The sequence below is a fragment of the Passer domesticus genome, chromosome 34 (genome assembly GCF_036417665.1).
Source record: "Passer domesticus isolate bPasDom1 chromosome 34, bPasDom1.hap1, whole genome shotgun sequence".
NCBI classification, from domain to species: domain Eukaryota; kingdom Metazoa; phylum Chordata; class Aves; order Passeriformes; family Passeridae; genus Passer; species Passer domesticus.
Genome location: NC_087507.1, coordinates 1286945 through 1303005, shown reverse-complemented (window position 1 = coordinate 1303005; position 16061 = coordinate 1286945). Strand labels below are relative to the sequence as shown.

Genomic DNA, 16061 nt, shown 5'->3' with positions numbered 1-16061 from the left:
GATCCAGGGATTCACCCAAACCCAGGGATTTTGGGTCAGGACAAGAGCCTGGCTGCTCAAGGTGAAGGGGAGGAAGGAATTCTCCCTCGCCTGTTCCCAACTTCCCTCAGCTCCCAGGAGGCACCGACGGCCCCAGGAGGGCACCAGGGGCTCTGGGATTCACCCAAATCCAGGGATTTTAGGGCAGGACAAGAGCCTGGCTGCTCTGGGATTCACCCAGATCCAGGGATTCACCCAAATCCAGGGATTTTGGGGCAGGACAAGAGCCTGGCTGCTCTGGGATTCACCCAGATCCAGGGATTCACCCAAATCCAGGGATTCACCCAAATCCAGGGATTTTGGGGCAGGACAAGAGCCTGGCTGCTCTGGGATTCACCCAGATCCAGGGATTCACCCAAATCCAGGGATTCACCCAAATCCAGGGATTTTGGGGCAGGACAAGAGCCTGGCTGCTCTGGGATTCACCCAGATCCAGGGATTCACCCAAATCCAGGGATTTTGGGGCAGGACAAGAGCCTGGCTGCTCTGGGATTCACCCAAACCCAGGGATTTTGGGGCAGGACAAGAGCCTGGCTGCTCTGGGATTCACCCAGATCCAGGGATTTTGGGGCAGGACAAGAGCCTGGCTGCTCTGGGATTCACCCAAATCCAGGGATTTTGGGGCAGGACAAGAGCCTGGCTGCTCTGGGATTCACCCAAATCCAGGGATTCACCCAAACCCAGGGATTTGGGGCAGGACAAGAGCCTGGCTGCTCAAGGTGAAGGGGAGGAAGGAATTCTCCCTCACCTCTTCCCAACCTCCCTCAGCTCCCAGGAGCCACTGATGGCCCCAGGAGGGCACCAGGGGCTCTGGGATTCACCCAAATCCAGGGATTTTGGGGCAGGACAAGAGCCTGGCTGTTCTGGGATTCACCCAGATCCAGGGATTCACCCAAATCCAGGGATTTTGGGGCAGGACAAGAGCCTGGCTGCTCTGGGATTCACCCAGATCCAGGGATTCACCCAAATCCAGGGATTTTGGGGCAGGACAAGAGCCTGCCTGCTCTGGGATTCACCCAAACCCAGGGATTTGGGGCAGGACAAGAGCCTGGCTGCTCTGGGATTCACCCAAATCCAGGGATTCACCCAAATCCAGGGATTTTGGGGCAGGACAAGAGCCTGCCTGCTCTGGGATTCACCCAAATCCAGGGATTCACCCAAATCCAGGGATTTTGGGGCAGGACAAGAGCCTGGCTGTTCTGGGATTCACCCAGATCCAGGGATTCACCCAAATCCAGGGATTTTGGGGCAGGACAAGAGCCTGGCTGCTCTGGGATTCACCAAACCCAGGGATTTGGGGCAGGACAAGAGCCTGGCTGCTCTGGGATTCACCAAACCCAGGGATTTGGGGCAGGACAAGAGCCTGGCTGCTCTGGGATTCACCCAAACCCAGGGATTTGGGGCAGGACAAGAGCCTGCCTGCCCAAGGTGAAGGGGAGGAAGGAACTGTCCCTCCTAGCAGCACGGCTGACGGTCACCAAGGCGATGTGGCTGGGCAAAGGAGCCGCCCCCGTGCCCGGCTCGCCTTCCCCGGGCACTGCTGCGGCCTCCCTGGCATGGCCAGGGCTCTCCCCTGCATTCCCCAGTGCTCAGCAGGGAGCTGGGAGCTGGGGGCACAGCCCAGGGAGCTCGCTGCCCTCCTGCCAGCCCCGTACCCGTCTTGGAGAAGATGAGCTGCAGGATGAGAGGCCGGCGAGTGACGATCCCGGAGCCACGGGGGAGGAAATCCCTGCAAGGCATGAAAGGGTGGATCAATTAATTAATTAATGAATCCTATTGATTTCTCCAGTGCTGGAGAGCTCAGGGAGGGGGCTGGGAACACAGCAGATCAATCCCTGCTGTCACGGGGGAGAGAACAGGGCACTGCTGGGAGGGAAAGCAGCAAATTCCCACAGAATTCCTTCAGCCCCCAGCGCCAGGAGATGTTTTTTTTTGGGAGAACCCTGCCTGGAAAAGGTGGAGCTGCAAGGGCAGCTCTGGGCTGGGGCTGCCACCGCCCCTTTCCCGAGCAGGGCACAGGGAAGTGCCTGCTGGGAATGGGAGTGAAAACCACCTGGGATCACCTCTGCCGGGAACTGCCCGGCCTGGACGTCACAACAACGCCCCGAGAGCGTCACCCCGCCGGTGCCACCCCGGGGTGCCACCCCAGGGTGCCACCCCAGGCCTTCCCGGCACAGCCCCGGCCCGGGCCCGGAGCCCGGAAATGGAAATTCACTTCCTGCCCAACCGGGAGGACGGGTCGGGTGGGAAAAGGAGGGAAAGGATCCCGGGAGGTCCCAGATGATCCCAGAGGGAATGTTGGGGTCTGGGGGATGCCCTCAAAGTGGGGGCAACACCTCTGGCTCTGCTGCTCGCTCCTGTCCCAGCCCTGATCCCTGGGGAGTGAGGTGATCTCCTTGTCCCAGTCCCCATCCCGGGGGAATCCAGGTGATCCCCAGCTCCCAACTCTGATTCCAGGACAATCCAGGTGATCCTCAGCTCTGATCCCAGGACAATCCAGGTGACCCCCAGCTCCCAACTCTGATTCCAGGACAATCCAGGTGATCCTCAGCTCCCAACTCTGATTCCAGGACAATCCAGGTGATCCTCAGCTCTGATCCCAGGACAATCCAGGTGATCCCCGTGTCCCATCCCAGGACAATCCAGGTGATCCCCGTGTCCCATCCCAAGACAATCCAGGTGATCCCTGTGTCCCATCCCAGGACAATCCAGGTGATCCCCGTGCCCCATCCCAGGACAATCCAGGTGATCCCTGTGCCCCATCCCAGGCCAATCCAGGTGATCCCCGTGCCCCATCCCAGAACAATCCAGGTGATCCCCGTGTCCCATCCCAGGACAATCCAGGTGATCCCCGTGCCCCATCCCAGAACAATCCAGGTGATCCCCGTGTCCCATCCCAGGACAGTCCAGGTGATCCCCGTGCCCCATCCCAGAACAATCCAGGTGATCCCCGTGTCCCATCCCAGGACAGTCCAGGTGATCCCTGTGCCCCATCCCAGGACAATCCAGGTGATCCCTGTGCCCCATCCCAGGCCAATCCAGGTGATCCCTGTGCCCCATTCCAGGCCAATCCAGGTGATCCCCGTGTCCCATCCCAGGCCAATCCAGGTGATCCCTGTGCCCCATCCCAGGACAATCCAGGTGATCCCTGTGTCCCATCCCAAGACAATCCAGGTGATCCCCGTGCCCCATCCCAGGCCAATCCAGGTGATCCCCAGCCCCGATCCTGGGGGACCTGAGGTGATCCCCGTGCCCCAGCCCCCCCGGAATCCCCGTCTCCCCCAGCTGCAGGTCACAGCTCAGGGCCGAGGCCTCGGGGAGGACGGGGACGGCTGGCAGGTGCCACCCAGCTCCGTGTGCCCTGGGCAGGGCCCGGGCGCGCGGTGACGCGCGAGGCAGCCCCGGGACGTCACCTGCCTGAGTCACCTGCCCGGATCTGCCGCCTCCCACCTGGGCCGGGCGTGCCCCGGGCCACCACAGGGACAAAGGGACAAAGGGACAAGGTGTGGGAACTTCCCCGTGCCAGAAAATCCCTGGGGAAACACCTGAGCGCGTTTCCCTGTTTCCAAAACACCCAACGCTGGTTCCACTCGCTCCAAACGGTTCCCTTCCCATTCCTGATGGAATTCCCTGGATTTCCATCAACGTGGCTCCCACCAAACCTCGGCAAACCCCACGGATTCACCCCTGGACACCTCCAGCCCCACTCTCAAGGTGGAGAAGTGCAGTGGGAACTTCCCCGTGCCAGAAAATCCCTGGGGAAACACCTGAGCACGTTTCCACTCGCTCCAAATGATTCCCTTCCCATTCCTGATGGAATTCCCTGGATTTCCATCAACGTGGCTCCCACCAAACCAAGGCAAACCCCACGGATTCACCCCTGGACACCTCCAGCCCCACTCTCAAGGTGGAGGAGCACAGCAGGAACTTCCCTGTGCAGAAAAATCCCTGGGGAAGCACCTGAGCGCGTTTCCCTGTTTCCAAAACACCCAACGCTGGTTCCCCTCGCTCCAAACGGTTCCCTTCCCATTCCTGATGGAATTCCCTGGATTCCTCTGGCCGTGGCTCCCACCAAACCAAGGCAAACCCCACGGATTCACCCCTGGACACCTCCAGCCCCACTCTCAAGGTGGAGGAGCACAGCAGGAACTTCCCTGTGCAGAAAAATCCCTGGGGAAGCACCTGAGCGCGTTTCCCTGTTTCCAAAACACCCAACGCTGGTTCCACTCGCTCCAAACGATTCCCTTCCCATTCCCGATGGAATTCTCTGGATTCCTCTGGCTGTGGCTCCCACCAAACCAGGGCAAACCCCACGGATTCACCCCTGGACACCTCCAGCCCCACTCTCAAGGTGGAGAAGTGCAATGGGAACTTCCCTGTGCCAGAAAAATCCCTGGGGAAACACCTGAGCGCGTTTCCCTGTTTCCAAAACACCCAACGCTGGTTCCACTCGCTCCAAACGATTCCCTTCCCATTCCTGATGGAATTCCCTGGATTTCCCTCCAAACCAGGGCAAACCCCACAGATTCACCTCTCCATCTCCACTCTCAAGGTGAAGGAGCACAGCAGGAACTTCCCTGTGCCAGAAAAATCCCTGGGGAAACACCTGAGTGCGTTTCCACTCGCTCCAAACGATTCCCTTCCCATTCCTGATGGAATTCCCTGGATTTCCCTCAATCTGGCTCCCACCAAACCCTGGCAAACCCCACGGATTCACCCCGGACACCTCCAGCCCCCCTGACCTGGCCCAATCCCTCGCTGCCCCCATCCCGTTCCCGTGGGGTTCACCTCTCCCCGTGGCCCCAAATCCCCCCGATCCCAATCCCGGGGGCTCAGCCCCGTTTCGGGATCCCCGGGCAGGATAAGGATCCCCAGCCCGAGGGCTCATAAAGCCCCATTGAGGTCGGGGATTGTCCCCACCCCCGGGGGGACAAGGGCTCCATTGTCCCCCGGGGCAGTGACAGCTCGGGGCAGGGCTGGCACGTCAGGATTTGGCTCCAAAGAGGGATGGTGGGGCCACAAGGAATCCTGGTGACCACCCCTGGGTGCTTCTCCCATGAGATTCAGGGGTTGAGGCGCCCCAGGCCCCCCAAAACCCCCCCAGGGATGTCCCAGGGGGAAATTCCAGCTCAGTTAGGCTGAAATGTGGATTTAGAGGGTTCCCAGCCCACTTCCAGGTCCCTCAGGATTATCTTCTCGTGTATTTTAAGTGTAAAAAAACCAACAAAACAGCGCCAGGGCTTCCCAACAGGGACCCTGGACTCCCAACAGGGATCCAGGGCTTCCTGGTGGCTCGGAAAAAATAAAATTAAGCTCCAACAAGCTGCAAAAACCCACAAAATCAACGGCCCAGGGGCAGTTTCCGAGCGTGGCTGGATGGATCCGTGCAGGGAGAGCGGGAACAGCCCCGAGGCCCTGGCTCAGCCCAGCTGGAATTTGTGATCCAGGCAGAAAAGCCCAGCCCCTGCTCAGCCAGAAGTGCCCCTAAAAGCTGGGAATGGCCACGGTCAGGCCAGCATTCCTCAGTGTGCCATCACCCGGGGGGGTAATTAACCCTAATTAGCACGAGCTGCAGGATGAGGTGGGGAAGGAGCCCCGGATGGAGGGGTTTAATTAGCAGGGATGGTTTCCCAGCAGGGCTGTAATTAAAGGCTGCTAAAATGCCCAGGGATTTTGGGATGGGGAACAACTCCACCGTTCCACCCCTGAGTGCTGGGAGAGCCCAAATCCAGGCTGGGAATGAGTTTGGAGGGGAAAAGTGATGGATCCCAGCCTGGAAAAACCCCACAGGAGGGGAGGGATCCAGTGGGGAAAGGAAAACTCCGCAGCTCCCACCGGGGCATTTCCACGGGGGAAAAGGTGCCCAAACCAGCGGGAAAAGCACGTGGCTGGGAATTTTGGGGACGCGGAGGTTGAGGGGACAGCAGGACAGACTGACATCGGGGCGGGAGTGCCCCAGGAAGTGACAGCCCGGCCGGAGCAGCCGGCACGAACCGGCTGGGAGCCGGACAAAGCGGGCAGAGCCGTGCCCGCCGCGGGTTCTGGGCGTTCCTCGGTGGCCGCTCCGCCTCGCCGGGAGGGCGGCGAGCGCTGCTCCCGTTATCGGCGCGGCCACGCCGGGCTGCCGGGCCCGGCCCAGCCCGCTCCTATCTGCGGGGCGCAGCCCGGAGCATCATGACGATGATGATGATGGTGGTGGGGAGGAAGGCGCACGCAGCTCAGCATTCCCAAGGAATCCCGGGTGGGATCCCGGAGCGAGAACCGGGCAGCCCGCAGCGCCCACGGAACCCCCGAATCCGTTCCGCACCCGCTCACCCCCGCTGCTATCGCGACTGACCGCCGTGACCCGGCCCCGCCCCGCTCGGTGCCGCCCCCTCCCGTTCCCGGTCCCGCCCCGTTCCCGCTCCCGGTCCCGCCCCGCTCCCGGTACCGGCGCGGCCCTTGCGCCGTTTGCGCGGCCGCTACGCCGTTTGCGCAGCGCGGGCGGCGCTCCGCCGGCCGCGCCCTTACGCCGCCGCTATTCCCGAACGCTCCTACGCCAGCGGCGCCGCCCGCTGCTCCCGCCGCCGCCGCTCCCCCTCCCGCCCTCCCTCCGCCGCCGCCGCCGCCGCCGCTCACCGGCCCACGAAGTTCTCGAGCACCGAGCTCTTGCCGGCGCTCTGCCCGCCCACCACGGCGATCTGCGGCAGGTCGAGGTGGCAGCTCTGGCCGATGGAGCTGAAGGCGTCCTGCAGCTTGTTGACCAGCGGGATGAGCTCCTCCATGCCCCGGTTGCCCATGGCGGCGCGGCGGTGCCGGGCCCGCGCTCCCGGCGGCGGCTCCTCCTCACGGGGCCCGCGGCGGCGGCCAAACTTCCCCTCAGAGTCTCCTCATCCGGCACCGCCGCGCCCGCCCCGCTCCCGCGGCGCGCCGCGCCATTGGCCGGCTGGGCTGCCCGTCAACAGAACGCGCAAAGCGGATAGGAGCAAGGAGCTGTCAATCATCCCAAAGGGCGGCACCGGGAAGACAAGCCCGCTTTCTATTGGTCTCTCGGCCGTCACTCATCGCTGACAGCCAATGGGAGGCGGCGCTGCTGTGTCAGCTGAGGCGGCGGGGATGCGGTCCCGCCCCTCACCGGTTCCGCCATTGAATTGGCGGACAGAGCTTCCCCCGGGAGCGCGGCCCGCAGCGGCCCCGGGAGCCCGCCCTGCTCTGCCTCCCCGCCCTCCCTTCCGTTCGGCAGCGCGCCCGCCGCTCCGAGCGGGCTGGCCAATTCAACCGAGAGAGGGATCTTAGGGAACGGAAATCCCTCCCGCAGTGGGTCAGCCGGCCGCCGTTCAGCGAGTCCCCCTCGCCGGTTGCCGTTCCGGTGCCTCGCGGCCCTCCCGTGACCGCGCAGCGCCGTGTGCTCCCTCACGGGGAACGCCAACCCCGAAGCGAATCCCCGGGGCTGGAACGCCCCGAGAACCCCGCAGGAAGCAGGAGCAGCAGGAGCTGGCTCCGCTCCCTCCCCGCCGGGCTTGGGGAGGGGTCTCCGCTGAACTCGGGCGACCTCCGGGGGTCTTTGGGCACCTCCGTTCTCCGCCGCTCCCCATCCCCACAAGGCCCAACATGGCCGCCGCGTTGCCGCGGTAACGGTCACTTCCGGCGGCGCCTCTGCTTCCTCTTCCGGCCAAGATGGCGGCGCCCACGGCGGGGCCGCCGCCGGTGCTGCGGATCGCGGCCGAGTGCGGGCGGAGCCGCGCCCGGGCCGGGGAGCTGCGGCTGCCGCACGGCGCCGTGCCCTGCCCCGTGTTCATGCCCGTGGGCACCCGCGGCACCGCCAAGGGCCTGACGGCCGCGCAGCTGGCGGCGCTGGGCTGCCGCATCTGCCTGGGCAACACCTTCCACCTGGGCACGCGGCCGGTGAGCGGCACCGGGGGGCTCGGGGGGCTCGGGGGGTTCCCGAATTCCGGGTGAGGTCGGAGCTGCCGCCGCGGGTTCCCGGTTCCGGTTCGGTTCCAGTTCGGTTCCCGGTTCCGGTCCCGGTTCCAGTTCGGTTCCGGTTCCGGTCCCGGTTCCGGTCCCAGCTCGCTCCCGGTTCCCCGCAGGGCTCGGAGCTGGTCCGGCGCGCCGGGGGCCTGCACGGCTTCATGGACTGGCCGCACAACCTGCTGACGGTGAGGGGGGGGGGCACCGCCGGGACCCCCGAATTGGGGGCACGGGGACCCCCGGGGTGTGCCCGGGGGGGTTCTGAGGGGTTCTTGGGGTCGTTTTGGGGTGTTCTGGGTGTCCTGGGGTGGTCTCGGGGTTCCCAGGGTGGTCCCAAGGGGTCCTGGGGGGTTCCCAGGGTGGTCCTGGGTGGTCCCGAGGTGTCCTGGGGGGTTCCTGGGGTGGTCTTGGGTGGTCCCGGGGGGTTCTGGGGTTCCCTGAGTGTTCCCAGGGTGGTCCCGGGGTTCCCAGAGGGTTCTCGGGGTGTCCTGGGGTGGTCCCAGGTTGTTCCTGGGGGGGTTCCTGGGGGGGTTTTGGGGTTCCCCACCCCCCTGAGCAGTGTTTTTGGGATCCCAGGACAGCGGGGGGTTCCTGGGGGTTCCTGGGGGGTTCTTGGGGCTCCCCACCCCCCTGAGCAGTGTTTTTGGGGTCCCAGGACAGCGGGGGGTCCCTGGGCTGTTCCTGGGGGGGTTTTGGGGTTCCCCACCCCCCTGAGCAGTGTTTTTGGGGTCCCAGGACAGCGGGGGGTTCCAGATGGTGTCGCTGCTGCGGCTGGCGCGGGTCTCGGAGGAGGGGGTTCTGTTCCAGCCCCCCCACGGCGGGGAGGAGATCCTGCTGAGCCCCGAGAGATCCATGGAGATCCAGAACGCCCTGGGTGGGCCGGGACCCCAATCCGGGGGGCTGGGACCCCAAAATCCTGTGGGGGTGGGACCCCAAATCCCGGGGGGCTGGGACCCCAAAATCCGGGGATGGGACCCCAAAATCCTGGGGGCTGGGACCCCAAAATCCCGGGGGTGGAGCCCCAAAATCCTGGGGGGCTGGGACCCCAAATCTCAGGGGCTGAGACCCCAAAATCCTGGGGGATGGGACCCCAAACCCGGGGATGGGACCCCAAAATCCTGGGGGATGGGACCCCAAATCCCGGGGGTGGGACCCCAAAATCCCGGGGGGGCCGGGACCCCAAATCCCGGGGGGCTGGGACCCCAAAATCCCGGGGGGTGGGACCCCAGAATCCCAGGGGTGGGACCCCCAAAATCTCAGGGGTGGAGCCCCAAAATCCCGGGGGGGCCGGGACCCCAAATCCCGGGGGGGTGGGACTCCCAAACCTGGGAGTGGGACCCCCAAAATCCTGGGGGATGGAACCCCCAAATCTGGGGTGAGGGACCCCAAAATCCCAGGGGTGGAGCCCCCAAATCCCAGGGGGAGAGACCCTCAAATCCTGGGGGATGTGACCCTAAATCTCGGGGAATGGAACCCCCAAGTCCCAGGGATGGGACCCCCAAAATCCAAGGGAATTGAACCCCCAAATCTGGGGGGAGGGACCCCGAAATCCCAGGGGTGGAGCCCCGAAATCTCAGAGGGAGAGACCCCCAAATCCTGGGGAAGAAGGACCCCCAAATCCCAGGGCATGGGACCCCCAAATCCCAGGGCATGGGACCCTCAAATCTGGGGGGTGGGACCCCCAAATCCAAGGGCTGGGAGTAATGGGGGAGAGACCCCCCCAAACCCGGGGGGAGAGACCCCCAAATCTGGGGGGTGGGACCCCAAAATCCTGGGGGAGAGACCCCCAAATCTGGGGGGAGGGACCCCCAAATCTCAGGGGGAGAGACCCTCAAATCCCAGGGCATGGGACCCCCAAATCCCGGGGAGAGAGAGCCTGAAATCCCAGGGAAGAGACCCCCAACCCCGGGGGTGGGAAGGACCCTGGTGGGACCCCCAACCCCCGGGTGGGACCCCCAAACCCCGGGTGGGACCCCCAAGCCCGGGGTGACCCCATCCCCGGTACCGGGCAGGCGCTGACATCGTGATGCAGCTGGACGACGTCGTGAGCAGCACCACGACGGGGCCGCGCGTCGAGGAGGCCATGCTCAGGTGGGGACCCCCGGGACCCCCCAAAACACACCGAGACCACCCCCAAAACACTCTGAGACCCTCCCCAAAACACTCTGAGACCCCCGAGACCCCCCCAAAACACACTGAGACCACCCCCAAAACACTCTGAGACCCCCCAAAACACTCTGAGACCCCCCAAAACACCCTGAGAGCCCCCCGGGACCCCCTAAAACACCCTGAGACCCCTCAAAACACCCTGAGAGCCCCCCGAAACACCCTGAGACCCCCAGGACCCCCCAAAACACCTTGAAACCCTCCCCAAAACACTCTGAGACCCCCCCAAAACACCCTGAGAGCCCCCCTGGGACCCCCTAAAACACCCTGAGACCCCCGAAACACTCTGAGACCCCTGAGACCCCCCCCAAAACACCCTGAGAGCCCCCAAAACACCCTGAGACCCCCTGGGACCCCCCAAAACACCTTGAGACCCTCCCCAAAACACTCTGAGACCCCTGAGACCCCCCCAAAACACCCTGAGAGCCCCCCTGGGACCCCCTAAAACACCCTGAGACCCCCGTGAGATCCCCCTGAAACACTCTGAGACTCCTCTGGGACCCCCCCAAAACACCCTGGGATCACCTGGGACCCCCAGAAACACCCTGAGACTCCCTTGAGACTCCCCCAAACACCCTGAGAGCCCCCCAGAACACCCTGGGACCCTCGGAAACACCCTGAGACCCCCTGGGACCCCTCTGAGACCCCCTGGAACCCCCCTGAAACCCCCCAGGGCCCCCCTTGACCTTCCTCAGACCCCCTGGGACCCCTCTGAGACTCCTTGAAACCCCCCTGGGACCCCCTGAGACCCCCATGACTGCTCTGAGACCCCCCTGGGATCCCCCTGACCTTCCTGGGACCCCCTGGGACCCTTCTAAGACCCCCTGGGACCCCCTGGGACCCTTCTGAGACCCCCTGAAACCCCCCTGAGACACCCGTGACCTCCCCGGGACCCCCCAGCCCAGCCCGGGACCCCCCTAAGACCCTCCCAGGACCCTCCCGGGACCCCCCAGGACCCCTAGGACCCCCCCAGCCCTCCCTGGGACCCCCCTAAGACCCTCCCAGGACCCCCCCGGGACCCCCCAGCCCCCCCGGACCCCCGTGCCCCTGCCCGCAGGTCGGTGCGCTGGCTCGATCGCTGCCTGGCCGCCCACGGCCGCCCCCGGCAGCAGCTGCTCTTCGCCATCGTGCAGGGGGGGCTGGACCCCGAGCTGCGCCTGCGCTGCCTGCGAGGTGGGCCTGCCTCCCCTCCTCATCATCCTCATCCTCAGCATCCTCAGCATCTTCACCTGCATGCCTGGGCCTGCCTCCCCTCCTCATCATCCTCACCCTCACCTGCCAGCCTGCCTCCCTGCTCAGCATCCTCAGCATCCTCACCTTCACCCCCGGGCCTGCCTCCCCTCCTCATCATCATCCTCACCTTCACCTGCCAGCCTGCCTCCCCTCCTCATCATCCTCATCATCCTCACCTTCACCTGCCAGTCTGCCTCCCTCCTCACCATCCTCACCTTCACCCCCGGGCCTGCCTCCCCTCCTTGTCATCCTCACCATCCTCACCTTCATCCGCAGCTTTCCTCCGTTCTTTGTCATCCTCACCCTCATCCCCGGGCCTGCCTCCCCTCATCATCATCCTCACCTTCACCTGCCAGCCTGCCTCCCTGCTCAGCATCCTCATCATCCTCATCATCCTCACCATCCTCACCTTCACCTGCCAGCCTGCCTCCCTGCTCAGCATCCTCATCATCCTCACCTTCACCTGCCAGCCTGCCTCCCTGCTCAGCATCCTCATCATCCTCATCATCCTCACCTTCCTCACCTTCACCTGCCAGCCTGCCTCCCTGCTCAGCATCCTCAGCATCCTCAGCATCTTCACCTGCATGCCTGGGCCTTCCTCCCCTCCTCATCATCCTCATCTTCACCTGCCAGCCTGCCTCCCCCCTCAGCATCCTCACCCTCATCCCCGGGCCTGCCTCCCCTCATCATCATCCTCACCTTCACCTGCCAGCCTGCCTCCCTCCTCACCATCCTCATCATCCTCACCTTCACCTGCCAGCCTGCCTCCCTGCTCAGCATCCTCAGCATCCTCAGCATCCTCACCTTCACCCCCGGGCCTGCCTCCCTCCTCATCACCCTCGTCATCCTTAGCATCCTCATCCTCATTCCTGGGCCTTCCTCCCTTCTCAGCATCCTCAGCATCCTCATCATCCTCGTCTTCATCCCCGGGCCTGCCTCCCTCCTCACCATCCTCACCTTCATCCCCAGCCTTCCTCCATTCCTTGTCATCCTCACCTTCATCCCCGGGCCTGCCTCCCCTCCTCGTCATCCTCACCATCTTCACCCTCACCCGCGGGCCTTCCTCCCCTCCTCACCATCCTCATCATCCTCACCATCTTCACCTTCATCCCCGGGCCTGCCTCCCCTCCTCGTCCTCCTCACCCTCACCTCCCAGCCTTCCTCCCCTCCTCATCATCCTCACCCTCGTCCCCAGGCCTTCCTCCTCGTCCTCCTCCACCTCATCCCTGCTTGGGAGGGGCTCTGGGGGTCCTGGGGCAGCTCCAGTGGTCCTGGGGGGAGGTTCAGGAGTAATTTGGGGGTCCCGGGGGCAGGCTCAGGAGGGTAATTTGGGGTGATTTGGGGTGATTTGGGGTGATTTAGGGGTCTCCCAGCCATGACCCAGCGGGACGTGCCCGGTTCCACACTGGGGCTCGAGGAGATCCAGGGGGCTCAGGAGTGATCTGGGGGTCCCAGGGGGAAGCTCAGGAGTAATTTGGGGGTCCCGGGGGGCAGTTCAGGGGTAATTTGGGGTGATTTGGGGTAATTTGGGGGTGATCTGGGGGTCTCCCAGCCATGACCCAGCGGGACGTGCCCGGTTCCACACTGGGACTCAAGGAGATCCAGGAGGCTCAGGGATGACTTGGAATGATCTGGGGGTCCCGGGGTGATTTGGGGGTCCCCGGGGCAGGCTCAGGAGGGTAATTTGGGGTGATTTGGGGTGATTGGGGGGTGATCTGGGGGTCTCCCAGCCATGACCCAGCGGGACGTGCCCGGCTTTGCCATCGGGGGCCTGAGGAGATCCAAGGGGCTCAGAGTGGCTCAGGGGTGATCTGGAGGTCCCGGGGTGATTTGGGGGTCCCAGGGGCAGGCTCAGGGGTAATTTGGGGGTCCCGGGGTCAGGCTCAGGGGTAATTTGGGGGTCCCGGGGTCAGGCTCAGGGGTAATTTGGGGGTGATGTGGGGGTCTCCCAGCCATGACGCAGCGGGACGTGCCCGGCTTTGCCATCGGGGGCCTGAGCGGCGGCGAGGCCAAGGCGCAGTTCTGGCGCGCGGTGAAGCTCAGCACCGAGCACCTGCCCCGGGACAAGCCCCGCTACCTGATGGGCGTGGGGTGAGTGCGGGGGTCCCCTCGGCAGCCCCCCCAGAGCCGGCCGGGCCGGGGGAGACCCCCGGAGTCACCCCCAATTCGCCCCCAGCTACGCCACCGACCTGGTGGTCTGCGTCGCGCTGGGCTGCGACATGTTCGACTGCGTGTTCCCCACCCGCACGGCGGTAAGGGGGGCTCGGGGGGGGGGTTTGGGGACCCCTCCCCGCTGTTTTGGGGACCCCCATAACCCGCCCTGGTCCCCCCGCAGCGTTTCGGTTCCGCCCTGGTGCCCTGGGGGTCCCTGCAGCTGAAAAATCAGAAATTCGCCAAAGATTTCCGGCCCATCGACGCCGACTGCGGCTGCCCCGCGTGCCAGAGGTGGGTGGGGGGCTCTGGGGAGGGTCTGGGGGGGTCCCCGAGGTGGGGCTGACCCCCCACATCCCCCATTTCCCCCCCTCACCAGGTATTCCCGGGCGTACCTGCACGCGCTGCTGCGCTCCAACACGGCGGCGCTGCACCTGCTCACCCTGCACAACATCGCCTACCAGGTGGGCAGGGGGCTCTGGGGGGCCCTGGGGGGGGTCTCGGGGGTCTCCCCACCCCTCTAACCCCCCCTGCCCCCTCCCCAGATGAAGCTGATGGGCTCCATCAGGGAGAGCATCGTGCAGCAGCGCTTCCCCGAGTTCGTGCAGGAGTTCATGGACACCATGTACGGGGGGCGGGGGGGGACCCCCAGCCTGGGCCCGGGAGGCTCTGGGGTCTGTGGGGATCTCCCTGCGCTGAGGGGACCCCCCTGATCCGGGGGAACCCCCCCTGGATCCCTGGGGAACCCCCCCTGATCCGGGGGAACCCCCCCTGGATCCCAGAACCCCCCCTGATCCCTGGGGAACCCCCCCTGATCCCTGGGGAACCCCCCCGATGTGGGGGAACCCCCCCTGGATCCCAGAACCCCCCCCTGGATCCCAGAACCCCCCCTGATCGGGGGAACCCCCCCCCTGATGTGGGGGAACCCCCCCCTGGATCCCGGGGAGCCCCCCCAAAAATCCCTGGGGAGCCCCTTGGATCCCGGGGAGCCCCCCCAAAAATCCCTGGGGAGCCCCCTCTGGATTCCTGGGGGAACCCCTCTGGATCTCAGGGGACCCCCCCTGATTCTGGGGACCCCCCCAATCCTGGGGAACCCCCCAATCCCTGGGGAGCCCCTTGGATCTTGGGGGAACCCCCCCCAAAAATCCCTGGGACCCCCCTCCTGGATCCTGGGGGAACCCCTCTGGATCTCAGGGGACCCCCCCTGATTCTGGGGACCCCCCCAATCCCTGGGAAGCCCCTTGGATCTTGGGGGAACCCCCCCCAAAAATCCCTGGGACCCCCCCTGATCCCTGGGGAACCCCTCCTGGATCCTGGGGACCCCCCAGTCCCTGGGGAGCCCCCTCAATTCCCAGCCCCCCCTTTCCCCCCCACCCCAGTGTATTTTTATACATTTTTTTGCGGTTTGTTTTTTCTCTTTTTTACGGTTTTGGCGGGGTTTTTTTTATGGTTTTGGGGTTTTTAAGGGGTGGGAAATAAAAGAGTTTGGAAGGGAAATGGCTCCCGTGGTTCCAGGTGGGGCTGGGGGGGTCCTGGTGGCCATGGTGGCACCTGGACTGTGACACCTGAGTGCCCCTGGTCACACATGGACAGTGACAGCCATGGTGACACCTGCATGGCCATGGTGACACCTGTGTGGTGACACCTGAGTGCCCCTGGTCACACATGGACAGTGACAGCCATGGTGACACCTGCATGGCCATGGTGACACCTGTGTGGTGACACCTGGGTGCCCCTGGTCACACCTGGACAGTGACAGCCATGGTGACACCTGCATGGCCATGGTGACACCTGTGTGGTGACACCTGAGTGCCCATGGTCACACCTGGACAGTGACAGCCATGGTGACACCTGGACAGTGACACCTCTCTGCCCCTGGTGACACCTCTGTGGTGGCACTGCCATGCCCTCGGTGGCCCCGTGTGGTGGCACTGCCATGCCCCTGGTGACACCTCTGTGGTGGCACTGCCATGCCCTCGGTGGCACTGCCATGCCCTCTGTGGTGGCACTGCCATGCCCATGGTGACACCCCTGTGGTGGCACTGCCATGCCCCTGGTGGCACTGCCATGCCCCTGGTGACACCCCTGGTGACACCCCTGTGGTGGCACTGCCATGCCCCTGGTGACACCTCTGTGGTGGCACTGCCATGCCCTCGGTGGCACTGCCATGCCCTCGGTGACACCTCTGTGGTGGCACTGCCGTGCCCTCGGTGGCACCTCTGTGGTGGCACTGCCGTGCCCTCGGTGGTGGCACTGCCGTGCCCTTGGTGACACCTCTGTGGTGGCACTGCCATGCCCTCGGTGGCACCTCTGTGGTGGCACTGCCATGCCCTCGGTGGCACTGCCATGCCCCTGGTGACACCTCTGTGGTGGCACTGCCATGCCCTCTGTGGCACCTCTGTGGTGGCACTGCCATGCCCTCTGTGGTGGCACTGCCATGCCCTCGGTGACACCCCTGGTGGCACTGCCATGCCCCTGGTGACACCCGTGTGGTGGCACTGCCATGCCCTCGGTGACACCTC

At 64.7% G+C, this 16061-nt stretch overlaps 2 protein-coding genes across 5 annotated transcripts in view; one reads left to right on the top strand and one right to left on the bottom strand.

The window, feature by feature from the left end:
* DNM2 (dynamin 2) overlaps positions 1-6921 on the bottom strand; it is a 32455-nt gene extending 25534 nt beyond the window's left edge. For 2 of the 4 annotated variants that reach the window (XM_064402016.1, XM_064402017.1), the window contains exons 1-2: positions 6658-6921; positions 1695-1768 (exon numbers count right to left, since the gene is read on the bottom strand). In XM_064402016.1, the coding sequence (XP_064258086.1) occupies positions 1695-1768; positions 6658-6818 (235 nt within the window). In that variant the 5' untranslated portion in view covers positions 6819-6921. The remainder of the gene's footprint in view (positions 1-1694; positions 1769-6657) is intronic. The other 2 variants (XM_064402018.1, XM_064402019.1) reach the window with 1 other exon arrangement.
* Positions 6922-7152: 231 nt separating this feature from the next.
* Positions 7153-15030, top strand: QTRT1 (queuine tRNA-ribosyltransferase catalytic subunit 1). Its single transcript, XM_064402020.1, is given in 11 exon segments — positions 7153-7923; positions 8109-8177; positions 8725-8863; positions 10002-10080; positions 11213-11328; positions 13341-13479; positions 13565-13640; positions 13724-13833; positions 13919-14003; positions 14085-14192; positions 14194-15030. Coding segments are annotated over 11 exon segments (1194 nt in total). The 5' UTR covers positions 7153-7695; the 3' UTR covers positions 14239-15030.
* Positions 15031-16061: the final 1031 nt, after the last annotated feature.